Below are 13,545 nucleotides of genomic sequence, written 5' to 3'. Positions count from 1 at the left end.
TTTGGTAAGGATCCTAAAACTGCTCACATACTCTAAGTGAGGCTCACCAGTGCATTATATCTTTGCTTTGATATTCTAGAACTCTCAAAATCAATGCTAACATCACATTTGTCTTCCTCACCACCGACTCAACCTGCAAGTTAATCTTTAGGGAATCCTGCATAAGGACTCCCAAGACCCTTTGGACCTCAGATTTTTGAATTTTCTCCACATTTAGAAAACAGTCTATGCTGTTATTCCTTCTACCAAAGTGCATGACCATACACTTCTCAACACTGTGTTACATCTGCCACCTCTTTGCCCTTTCTTTTTATCTATCACAGTCCTCTGCGGTCTCCCTGCTTCCTCAACACTACCTGTCCCTCTATCTATCCTTGTATCATCTTCAAACTTGGGCCACAAAGCCATCAATTCCATCAACCAAATCATTGACATACAACATAAAAATAAGCGGTCCCAATACCAACCCCTGTGGAACACCACTAGTCACCAGCAGTCGATCAGAAAGGGTTCCCTTTATTTCTTCTTTGCATCCTGCCAATCAATCAATCCTCTATCCATGCTAGTATCTTTCGTGTAATACCATGGGCTCTTATCTTGCTAAGCGCCTCATGTGTGCCACTTTGTCAAAGGCCTTCTGAAAATCCAAGTACACAACATCCACTAATTCTCCTTTGCCTATTCTGCTTGTAATGTCCTCAAAGAATTACAACAGATTTATCAAGGAAGGTTTCCCTTAAAGAAATTATGCCTGACTTTGGCCCATTTTATCATGTGCCTCCAAGTACCCCAAAATCTCATCCTTTACAATCAACTCCCAACATCTTACCAACCACTGAGTTCAGACTAACTGGCCTATAATTTCCTTTCTTCTGCCTCCCTTCCTTCTTGAAGAATGGGGTGATGTTTGCAATTTTCCAGTCCTCTGGAACTGTGCCAGAATTTAGTGATTCTAGAAAGATCATAACTAATGCCTCCACAATCTCTTCAGCTACATTTTTCAGAACCTGGGATGTAGTCCATCTGGTCCAGGTGATTTATCAACCTTCAGATCTTTCAGCTTCCCAAGCAATAAACTTACTTCTGTCACTGACACTCTTGCTCGTACTGCTAGTGTCTTCCACAGTAAAGACTGGTGCATAATACTTATTAAGTTTGTTCGCCATTTCTTTGTCTCCCAATACTACCTCTGCAACATTATTTTCCACCGAATCAATGTCCATTCTCGCCTCTCTTTTACTCTTTATATATCTGAAAAGAATTTTGGTATCCTCCTTTATATTATTCACTAGCTAACTTTCGTAGTTCATCTTTTCGCTCCTTATGGTTTTTTTAGTTGCCTTCTGTTCGTTTTTGAAAACTTCCCAATCCTCTAACTTCCCAATAATTTTTACTCTTGTTATATTCCCCCTTTTTTGCTTTTATGCTATCTTTAACTTCCTTTGTCAGCCATGGTTGTGTCATCCTGCTTTAGAATACTTCATTAGGATGTATGTATTGTTCACCTTCCGAATTACTCCCAGAAACTCCAGCCATTGCTGCTCTGCTGTCATTCCTGCTAGTGACCTCTTCCAATCAACTGTGGCTAGCTCCTCTCTCATGCCTTTAATTCTCTTTACTCCACTGTAGTACTAATACATCTGACAATAGCTTCTCCCTCTCAAATTACAGGATGAATTCTATCATATTATGAACTCCTAAGGGTTCCTTTACTTTAAAACTCCCTCATCAAATCTGGTTCATTATACAACACCCAGTCGAGAAGGCTGATTGTAGTGATGATTGCTTTTACTTTTTAGAAATATTATAATGCACTTTAGTTCAGTGCCAATGGTCACTACTTAAAGATATCCACTGAGACAAGCTCCTTAAGGGGTATCAGCAAATTTTAAGAGAGTTTGAGAGGCTACCTATTTAAAAGATAACATATACTTGCAGTCCACTGTTCCACTGAGGTGATGCTGTCCAAACAAAAAGCTAGTGTAATTTATCTTCCCTAAAACAACAGGGGTGTGCGGGCCAGAGAAGCTCCATAAATCACTAAACTTAACAAATACTGTACTTAACTCCTACTCATCAGTCTAAATTCACCACTGCAAATGGATGTTGGACTTTCTAACCAACAGACTTCAGCTAATCAGGATGCACAACAGCACCTCCCTCCCCATCATTCTCAACACAGGTGCCCCACAGGGTTGTGTGCTGTCCACTCTGCACACACACAAATGTACGGCCAAATACCCATGTAATCATATTGTCATGTTCACCAATGACACGACAGTCATATTACAAAGGTAAGTCAGCCTACAGGGAGGAGATGGAAGAACTCGAGGCCTGATGAGGCAAATAACCACTTCCTCAAAGTCAACAAAAATGAGATGATTATCGACTTCAGGGGGACTTGCACCACTCACACCGCTCTCTACATCCGTGACAGTGGAAACTGAGCAGTTTCAAACTCCCAGAAGTGAAGATCTTACACCGCCTCCCCCACACAATGCGCATCAGTAGTCACATCCTTCTGCAGATGACTAGTACAGAGCATCCTACAAGCTCCATCACTGCATGGCACAGAAACTGCACTGTGGCAGACAGGAGGCTCTACAATGGGTAGTGAAAACTGCCCAATGCATTACCAGCACCAGCCTACCTGCCATCAAGGACACATGCATATCTACCAAAAGGTGCCAGAGAAAGGTCAACAACATAATGAAGCATCCCAGTCACGCTGCTCATGGACTGTTTGTCCCACTCCCATTACAGAGGAGGCTAGGACCACCAGACTCAAAAGCAAGGTTTCTCCAAGCAGCAAGGCTGAATAACACACCCACCCACTACTTCATCATTTCCTACCTACCTGTCACTTTATGTACATACACTCAATGTTTATAAGCTATCTATTTACTTTTTCAAATCTCTTACGAGTTCTTCCTTCAGTTAGTCCTGACGAAGGGTCTCGGCCCGAAACGTCGACTGTACCTCTTCCTGGAGATGCTGCCCGGCCTGCTGCGTTCATCAGCAACTTTAATGAGTTAGCTATCTATTTATATATATTTTTATTACTTTGTTCTTTATCTTACTGTAGTTTCTTTTGTTCTGTACCGTATCCAAAGAAATAATTAATTCATTCTCCTTTAAACTCATGTATTGGAAATGACACTAAACCATCTTGAATGTTGACAGAACAGGGGCTCCCAATTTTTTTCATGCCATGGACCATTACCATTAAGCAAGGGACCATGGAGCCCAGGTTGGAAAACCCTGATCTAGAAGTTTCTCGATAAGGCACAAAGTAGGCAGTCAACAACTTTATACAAGAGGAGATTCAGTTCCATGTGCTCTAATAACACCTCTATTGCGTGTCAGCATAAAGGCTCAGAACAGCTGATATCTCTGCCAAATATCATAAAAAGTAAAGTCAGTTGCTACTTTTCCTTCATCAAACTCACTTTATTAACAAGACTTCACCTCTTGCTCCACAATCAGCTCAGACCATGAGTTCTTACTACATTTCTCAAATGCTCTATTTGCCCATTATATACATTTGATAAATGGGCACTCATCTAGAAGTTTGCTGCCTGTGGTGACACTCAAAATATCTTACATGCTCACCAATCTGCATTAGTTCCATCATAACAACATCTCAACTTCATCTCACTTTGCCTTCTTTCCTTCCTAGCTTGTGTTTTTGCCCTGTAAGCCTCCAAGTCCTTTGTTGCCTGCACATTTTAGTGCCATCCAATAGATCTGCAAGAGTGGCATAGTTTCTGGGTTCCAACATCTCTTTTGGGCATTCCACATTTTCAGAATCAAGAATTTTTTTGGTCATAAAGATCCAGGAATTGGTGGCCACAGGTCCAATCACAGCATCAGAGGGCAGTGCATTAAAGACATGCAGGTTACAAGATGAAGTGCAGTGGTTATTGCTCAGGACTGGATGGCAAGGAGGTGGGGTGTGGCTAAATAAGTCAGAAATCTTTGGTGGGCGGTGCAGGGGATTGTCAAAGAATGAATGCAAGCAATACATCTGTCTGACAGGTGTCCTAACTCTATGCTCCCAAATCAATGTGGCCCATGTAGCTCTGCATGCTTCAACATGAAAGCTGCATGAGAAATGCATTACCTAATGGCCCAGGACAAGAAACTTGTTGTAAGGGTGGCTCACCAAAAATTATACCTCTCGCCAGAAATTTGAGACAAAGAACTTGAAATGATTAGTTTCACATCTTACTTTGTGGAGGGAAAAATAAATTATTGCCAGTTAGGAATGCTGGTAAAAGAACTATGTCTTTGAACTATGTTTATGAGATGTCCATTTCTTTAGCCTCTCCACTAGCAGCTTCTCTATATTTAAATATCCTGCTCCTTTATGATGATGGTGGATGACACTTCAAATCAAGTTTTTTGGCTCAGTATTAATTTTTTTTGTGATTACATTACATTCTTTCAATAACTTCCAGTTTTTTGCTGCATTGGAGGTGATACATAAATGTAATGTATCGTCATTGAGAATGCTCTCATTGACAGAGGTTAAATGCTTATTATGCCTGATGAAGAAAACTTGAAACGTAACCTATAAAACTAACATTCCAGCATTTATTATTTACATGCAACTCAACTCAACGAATACTTCAACACTTTAAAATTAACATGCATTACTATTCTAGGACTAAATGTTAATTACTAACCTACCAGCTGCAAACTCCAGTTTTTCAAAAGTGAAAACTATAAAAGGAATTCAGAGATTGTGAAACCAGCAAAAAAAATTACAAGATACCCATAAGCATATACTTAGCATTATAATGGTTTCTATTCAAATAATTCTGAGTATTGTAGATAAACCTTCAATGAACATCTTAAATTTCTGGTGTTAATTTCTGAAGTTCAGCATAAAGTACTGAATGTGGTAAGTTGTTTTGATTGCTGCTAACTGAATCCAAAGCCGTAAATAAACCCTGTTTGGTTGTAGACTGATTTTTAATGTTCTGAAAAGTTCCAAAGTGCTGAAATCCATCAAACCACCGTTGATGATTATCTCATGGTTTATACTTAAACAACTGACATTGCATATTGTAAATCAAAGTTAGTTCCGCCGACCAAATAAGAATTAGAAGTCAATTTCAGTCTCTAAGTGTTAAAAATTAGTTTATTAAAATAAGTAAATTAATTCACACTAGAGCAAAATAACCTTGTGGATTTGGAGAGTCACTGATTTGAAACCTATTCCCAACAGAATTGTTTTCTCGAAAAACTTTTTTTACTACTACTCAGTCTTGTCCTAAATGTTATTCTCTCATCCTAAAGGAGGAAAAATTGCTGAAACACAACAGAGGAATAATTAGGAGGTTATAGTTTCAATGCTTTTTTATCAAGACACAGGAGAAGGCCATTTGGACCATCAGGTCTATGCCAACTGTGAAAAATTCATTGTTTTTCTTATTTCCCTATAACCCTGAAACTTATTCTCTCTCATATGCCCATCAATTCTTCATCAGTTCTATTGCCAGTTATCTACACCAAGGATAATTTACAGTTGCTAATTAACTCACCAGAAAACAAGAGTAACCAATGTAACGCCATACAACACTATGGACAAAGTGTAAATGCCTGGCAGACAGCACCCAAAGCCAGGATCAAACCTGGGTCCACTGGGCATTAGGCAGTAGTACTAACTACTGTACCATCACATGATTCTCATTACTAATGGGAATTTGTATTTCACTTAAATAAAGCACAAATCCAGTGTTAATGCCGACACATTACAGACAGCCAACACAAGATGCTTGATTGAAAATATCCCAATTAATAGTTCCAACATGCTCTAGTGGAAAAGGTTACTAAACGTTCAATGGCCAAAATCATACCTTCTGTAAATATCACCATATCACGTTTTGTAATCATCTATTTGCAAATTGCCTGTCTTTTTTGCTAAATAATAGACATAGAAATTTTAAAAGTACTGAAACAAAAGTACTTTACAAAACCTTGACAACATGCTACATATAATATTAAAGTATTATACAACAGAGGATTCTTGTAAAATGAATGTCATAAACTGTCATGAATACAGTATGTCAAACAATTTCAAACATAAAATATTACATCACTTTTAAAATACCAATTTTTCACCTATCAGAAAAGCTACTGTTCATCAGTGCAGATACTTACAGATGTGACATCCCCAGTTTTCTGTCCCCTCCATGAATTGGGTTCTACTAAGATTTCAGAATCTAGATCCTTCTCTTCAGAAAGATTTGTAATTCCATTACTGCAAAAAGAAAATCTGATTGAATTTTTTTTATAATAGAAACAATCTATTTTTAAAAAGCACGATGTGTAACTACCAATCACACAGATTATTCTGGGAGAAACTATTTCAAGAAATCAATTTACTAGAAATGTAACATTAATTTATTATTATTGTTATCGGACCAAAATAGTTCAGGATTGAAACTTGGAGATAGGTAGCTGCACTACCATGTACCTATTGCTGTACTGTAGTAATATTTAAGTACAATCACATTGCAAAACAAAAATGTGAAGGTAAATCACAGCATTCACAGCAAGGACACCCCACTGTACTAAACCGAATAAGTTTAGAACAGATCTTGTACTTCAAACATAGTTATCTTGATAGATTGTTAGCCATCAATATCAGAATGTTCCTGAAGGAACAAGAGCAGAATTAGGCCATTCAGCCCATCAAGATTATGGCTGATTTGTTATTCTCTCTCAAATCTATTCTTTTGCCTTCTCCCCATAACTTTTGGCATCTTTACGAGTTAAGAATCTATCAACTAACACTTTAAATATAAATGACCTGGTCTCTACGACAATCTGTTACGATGAATTCCATACATTACCACTCCTTGGCAAAGAATTTTCTCCTCATTTCTGTTCTAAATGGATGCCCTTTTATTTCAAGCCGATGCCCTCCGGTCTATCTCCCCATACTGGAAACATCCTTTTCACATCTACTCTATACCTTTCAATATTCATTAGGTCTCAGTGAGATCCCTTCTCATTTGGTTCCTTCTAAACTCCAGTGAGTATAGGCCAAGACCGTTCAAACACTGATATGTGAACCCTTTCATCCCCAAAATCATTCTTGTAAACCTCCTCTGAACTCTCACCAATGTCAACGCATGCTTTCTTAGACATGGGGCTCAAAACTGCTCACAATACTCCAAATGTGGTATGATAAAGCTATGAATCTCAGCATTACATCCTTGCTTTTATATTCCAGTCATCTTGAAATGATTGCTAACATTGCACTTGCCTTGCTTACCACCAACTCAGCTGTACATTGAGACCCCATATCTTTAACTCAATCATTATCATCAAGCCAATTCTGATATGAAGAGAAATGAGTAAAGAGTCTTAAGCCATTGACATCAGTCCAAGCGTGGTCACACCAAGGCTCTATGCAACCTCTAAGATTTGTTTACTGCTGTATTCAAATCCTCTTGTAATAAAGATTAACATGGTGCTTGTCATCCTAAATCATATATTGCAGTTGTATGTTAATTTTGTGATTGGTGCATGAGAGAACCTGTCATTCTCCAAAAATCAGCACTACTCAATTACTCACCATTTTGAAAGAATTGTGCTTTTCTATTTAATGCACATTTTCCCCACATTAAATTCCATTTGTCACATTCTTGCCCATCCCATGTTTTTGTCCACATTCACTTGAAACTTTTTTTGCATCCAACTCTCTACTCAGAATCTCTAAATCAGTATCATTTCCCAAACGCATTTGATTCTTCAACTAAATAATTGATATCAACTATGAATTGCTGGGTCCTAAGCACTGATCCCTGGGGTACTCCACTAGTCACAGCTCACCATCCTTAGAAAATACATTTATTCCCATTTTAATTTTCCAATTCGCAACCCATATCAATACTCCCAATTCCACATGCACTAACGTTGCTAATTAATAAATGTGAATTCTTATTGAAAGTCTTTCATAAATCTGGCATTGGCTCCCTTCATCTTTTCTATTGATCATGACCTCAAAGAAGTCCGGCAGATTAGTCAAATGTAATTTTCCTTCTATAGGTGATAAACATTTGTTCATTTGAGTGGAGGAGATCCAAAGAGAAGAATGACAGCGGAAAAAAAAGGGAAAATGGCATTCTGCTGATGTGCAGTCCTTTTGTCAATTGAAGTTGGTGGTGGACTTCAGGAAGGTGAAAACAACCTGCATTCCCACCTCCATCAAGAAAACGGATGTAGAAGTCATCTGGGACTACAAATACGTGGGAACTCATCTGGACAAGAAACTGGACTGGGCCGAAAACACAAGGGACAGAGCCAACTGTATTTCCTGAGGATTCTCCGATCAGTACTATGCTGCAGATGTTCTATGACTCAGTGATGGCCAGTATTCTATTCTATGCTGTAGCCTGCTGGGGCAGCAAGGTGAGGGGTCTGATGCCAAGAAGATCGCTAAGCTTGTCAAGAAAGTTGGTTCTGTTCTGGGGGTGGAACTGGATTGCCTGGTGGTTGTATCTGACAGGTGGATGCTGCAGAAGCTGCAGAGCATTATGGGCAATCCCTCTCCATTGACATACTGGACAGACAGAGGAGCACCTTTAGTAACAGACTGATTCCACCAAGGTCCACCACTGAACCCCACAGGAGATCCTTTCTCCCTGTGGCTACAAGACTCTACAACTCCTCCTTAAGTATACAAATCTCTGGTTTCATTGCACATCTGTATTTTTCATTTACTTTTTAATACACATCCTGAATTTTTTTCATACCTCAATGCTTACATTTTGTATTTTAAAGTACATATTTCTGACTGAGCAACCTTGCAACAACAATTTCCTTTGGGATAAATAAAGTTTTATCTTGTTAGTCAGTACTGCAATGTACTGGATGCTCACTCAACAATTAGAAGCATCTCTATCCTCATGCTTTTTCTGCCTTTTCCTTTGACACCCTGTGTCTCCTCCAACCACGCATCTCCTTGAATCTTCTGTTGATATTTTTAGCCATCTTGATTCAATTACCATAAAGTACTCATACATGCTTCACTGGAAATTGTGCATCTATTGGACATCTACATTGAACTCATGGAAGACTGGTTGGTATATTAAAATCATGCAATAGGAAGTATGTGTCCTTTTAAAAATTCTCATACCCATATTTCTTTAAAAAAAAGCGACCCAAACACCAATTAAACTCTCTCAACATCAGCAGCCTCATAGACAATTTGCATTTGTGCTTTGTATCTCCATGAATATTAGTTATGATTGCTACACTATGTTCCTGCTGAGGTATGAGTATAAGCAGTAGCAATAATAACATACTTCTGAAAATATTACTTTCAGCAAATAAAATAAAAATACCACAGATGCTGGAAAGGTAAACAAAAGAAAATGTTGGAAAGACCCAGCACATGAAGCAACATCTACATAAGGAGAGGTAGAAACAAACAAAACTTTGGAATACTCTGAGCTGTGTTATTACAAATTAAACATCTGACTATTATTAAATATATTTTCATATTATTTGGAATCTATGTTACAACGATTCAAATTGAATAGATGCCAAAATGAATTACTGTGATAGATTTCCATTCAAGATGTTAAAATTGTATAAATAGATTAAATGTGAACATTGAAGTGAGATAATATCTTACATGAACACAACCGAAATGCAACATCACCACAAATAGTACAAATTATCTTAAATAGTATGAACAAATAGAATGATAGACAGGATTCTCATGAACCTCTTAATGGCTTGGACATGAATGTAGGGAGTACGATTAGCAAGTTGGTGGTGGCCTGGATAGGGAGTATGGTTGTCTAAGGCTATGGCAGGATAATACACAAGACAGAAATTTGAGTAGAGGGTCAGCAGATGGAATTTAATCCCAACTCGTGTGAAGTGATGCATGTTGGAATGTCAAATAAGGGTAGGATATATACACAGAATGCAGCAGGGTGTTAGGGAATATTAATGAACGGGTGTCCTAGTGGTTCACATCCATAGTTCCCCGGAAGTGACAACACAGGTAGATAAGCTGAAAACACATGACATGTTTACCTTCATTGGCACAGAATACAAAAAGTGGGATGCTGCAACTTCACAAAAACAAAATAGATCACACTTGGGAGCACTGCATGCATTTCTGGTCAACACACTGTAGGAAGAATGTGATTACACTGGAGAGAACGCAGAGGAGATTTATTAGGATGTGGCTTGGATTGGAAGACTGTTTTAACTCCCTGGAATGAAGGAAGTTGCGGGCAGATCTGATACAGGGGTAGAGGCATGGATGGGTGGATACTCTCAACCACTTGAATTGCTTAGATATAGTAAGCTATGGGCCAAATGTCAGGTGATGGGATTAACACAGAAGGGTACCTGCATGAAAAAATTGGGTCAAATAATCTCTTTCCAAGCCATATAATTTTATAATTCTACATGACAGGGTTATCAAAAACAAGAGGGAATAATTTAAGGCACTAGAATGGCATTTTCTTTGAAATTTCAGGGATTTAAAAAAAAAATACATTAACACTGAACAGTTGAATCCAGCAACTATCTACCAGAGGTAGTGGAGTCAGATACAATCACCATTTGAGAATTTTAGATAGGCATGATACAGGAGTTCCCAACCTGGGGTCCACAGTCCCATCCAATGGTAGGGGTCCTTGTCATTTGAGCGATCAGTTTTTAAACAGCATCAGTTGTGTGCGTTTGTGTTCAAAAAGCAGTGATTTTTGTCACTGATAGTTGGCAAGGGATAGGCAGTAGGAAAATTCAGAACTGTTTTCCTCACAGCAGTTTCAAGCATTCAGGCTTAGAGATGCCAAAAAAAATGCTTGGCAGAGAAAAATGAAATGACTTCACTACTTCAAAAAGTTAAGAACTACAAAATATTAAAATCATCTTGAATGTTACAACGAACATGAAGATTTGGCGGATGGAATCTTCAATAGCATTGCATAAAGGCAGTTCACTATCTGCAGTCAGTGTGTGCACTGATTTTGTTCATTGCATACACAGGATGAATTCCTCCACTGATTACTATTAGGAACGAATACAGTTTTATAGTACTGTAATGTTGTAATTTGTTCTGTATTTCATTTAAATACACAATTTGAAACTCAGTTTATCTTTAATTATATATCTTTTTAACTATTAACATGGAAAGTGGGCTAACTGAGGCATCCACTTAGTTGGCCTAAAATGTACTGGTCCTGATGTGTCCCAATTAACTGGAATCCACTATAATCAGATTTTGTTTTGAAACTTCAGTGTTTATAATCCTTATTGTAAAGAGCAAACATAAATTATCTATAACCCGAAAAAATCTGCAGATGCTGAAATCCAAAACAATGCACACAAAATACTGGAGGAACTCAGCAGGTTAGGCAGCATCTATGGAAAAGAGTAAACAGTCAACGTTTCAGGCCGAGACCTTTCTTCAGGACTCTAAAATTATCTATGTTTAAATGATCAAATAAGAGCTTAGAAGACAATTACCTTTCTTCTGTTTTACAGAATGGCACACAGACAACATCCTTGTGCTGTAGTACATCACAATAAACTTGTCCAATTGATAATGAAGTAAGTTTACCAGTCTGAAGATGATTAGTTAATTTGACTACATGATCCTGAAGTTTACAACCCTAAACAAAACAAATTTTTAAAAGAGAGAAGATCAAATCTCATATTTTAGTTTGGTCAATTTCCACTTACAATTGTAATTTATTATTCACAAACAGAAGGGAGAAAGAAACAAAAGGGAGCTATTATTTCCTGTACGTTGCTCCAATGTGCTATCAATTTGTTGAAATGATAAATAGTACTTGTTAAAAGCATACAGATTGTTGCAAGTAGCTGTTTTTGTTCTGAAACATTAACCATTTCTCACATCATAATAGCTGCTTAAGCATCTACAGCACAATGATTTTATTTCAAATAGCTGCCTTAGTTTTTGCTATGGGGAAATATAAATGTTAAAATTGTATTGTCTTTCTGAGCATCTGTTAAATATCGATATTTATTTAAAACCACTTTTTTCAAACTACCGTTACATCATTCTCTGAGAAAACTCTGAGAAAGCTTTTGTTAAATAAAGACACCCACTGTATACTGCAAACTAAAAATATTTCAATTATAAAGGTCATCCAGGCATTAGACTTTTAATTTGCTACTCCAATATTTCAAAACAGAAATGATAATCGGTGACAAAGCTCAAAATAGTAAAAATACACTGAGTTTGTTTTTAATAAATGAGAATTTTATAAGCATCCAGGAGCATTTCCTGGATTTGTATGAAGAAATGCACTGTGTAATTTAACTGAGAGAATAAGGGGGATAAGGAAAATAACTGACCTGCAAATTATACAATGATTGGAAAATAGTGAACACATCATTATACTCATTTAGGAGTAATACAGGAAAAGCAAAGAAAAGAATCAAAGATGTGGGCCATAAAAATAAATTCGGCAACACAAGGAAAAAACTTTTGTGAAGATTAACTGAACAGAAAAGTTGGCAAAAGAAACGAATAGGCTCAACAGCAAGAAATCTTCTAAAACACAATGCTTAAAGGTTTAAAAAAATTGCGTAAGGCTACAGATTGGGTGCATTCACATATAAAGACTCATGAATAGATATAGATCAAAACAAAATTTGCAAGTGCTTAGCAGATTTATTTATTTAGTGATATAGTGTGCAGTATGCCCTTCCAACCCTTCGAGCCACAAGGCTCCCCCAACTCCGACTAACCCTAACCTAATCATGGGACAATTTACAATTATGAATTAACATACCTGGTATGTCTTTGGACCGTAGAGGGAAAACAGAGCACTCAGGGAAAACTCACAAATTCCACGGGGAGACGTACAAAGACTCCTTGCAGAATTGCACCAGAATTGAACTCTGAACTGCAGAATGTCCCGAGCTGTAATAGCGTCACCCTAACTGCTATGTTACCATGGTGCCTATTACTGGGGTTTACTGCAATGTTTTAATAGGAGAATAAACATGGCCATGACAGCAGGGATGATTCCTGGAGAACTCGGCTCAACTACACAGATAGTAAGAGAAACCCTCAGGACTATTTTAAATGAGTGGCCCACCTTTCCCTGTCTGTTCTTTGCATTTCAATACCATCCGCAAGATTTAAATAGTTTAAGCAATAACCTCCTCGTTCAAAGAGATTTGGCAAGCCCATCGCAAAAGCAATTGAAAGCTTACTGTGACTCCGGGAAACAGGCAACTAAGAAGCTCAAACCCATTGATTCAGATAAAAATAAATGAAGGACTTGTATAGAAGAAGAATACAATTAATTGGTTAATAGCGGCAGCCGCCTATTTGAGATAACTCTTAAAGAACAAAAACTAATTTAAAAATCAATGGGATTCCTTTCATTTATTTTGGACACCATGCCATTTAATTGGGGCAGGAGACAGTTGCTGAACAGGTTCTAACTAGTAGCAGTTCAGTGTAGTTGTGTGGCTGTTAGATGCTACAGTGTGCTTCCAGCAAACAGATTTTCATTAGCATCA

General features: G+C 37.7%; 1 protein-coding gene across 11 annotated transcripts in view; it reads right to left on the bottom strand.

The window, feature by feature from the left end:
- The window catches only part of sanbr (SANT and BTB domain regulator of CSR), a 66,893-nt gene that overhangs the window by 17,845 nt on the left and 35,503 nt on the right, over nt 1–13,545 (bottom strand). For 10 of the 11 annotated variants that reach the window (XM_063055973.1, XM_063055971.1, XM_063055970.1 and 7 more), the window contains 3 exons: nt 11,512–11,657; nt 6,169–6,268; nt 4,693–4,725 (listed from right to left, as the gene is read on the bottom strand). In XM_063055973.1, the coding sequence (XP_062912043.1) occupies nt 4,693–4,725; nt 6,169–6,268; nt 11,512–11,657 (279 nt within the window). The remainder of the gene's footprint in view (nt 1–4,692; nt 4,726–6,168; nt 6,269–11,511; nt 11,658–13,545) is intronic. The other variant, XM_063055976.1, reaches the window with a different exon arrangement.

Source organism: Mobula hypostoma, chromosome 8 (genome assembly GCF_963921235.1).
Source record: "Mobula hypostoma chromosome 8, sMobHyp1.1, whole genome shotgun sequence".
In the NCBI taxonomy this organism is placed as follows: Eukaryota; Metazoa; Chordata; class Chondrichthyes; order Myliobatiformes; family Myliobatidae; genus Mobula; species Mobula hypostoma.
This window is presented reverse-complemented; position numbering and strand designations above follow the sequence as displayed.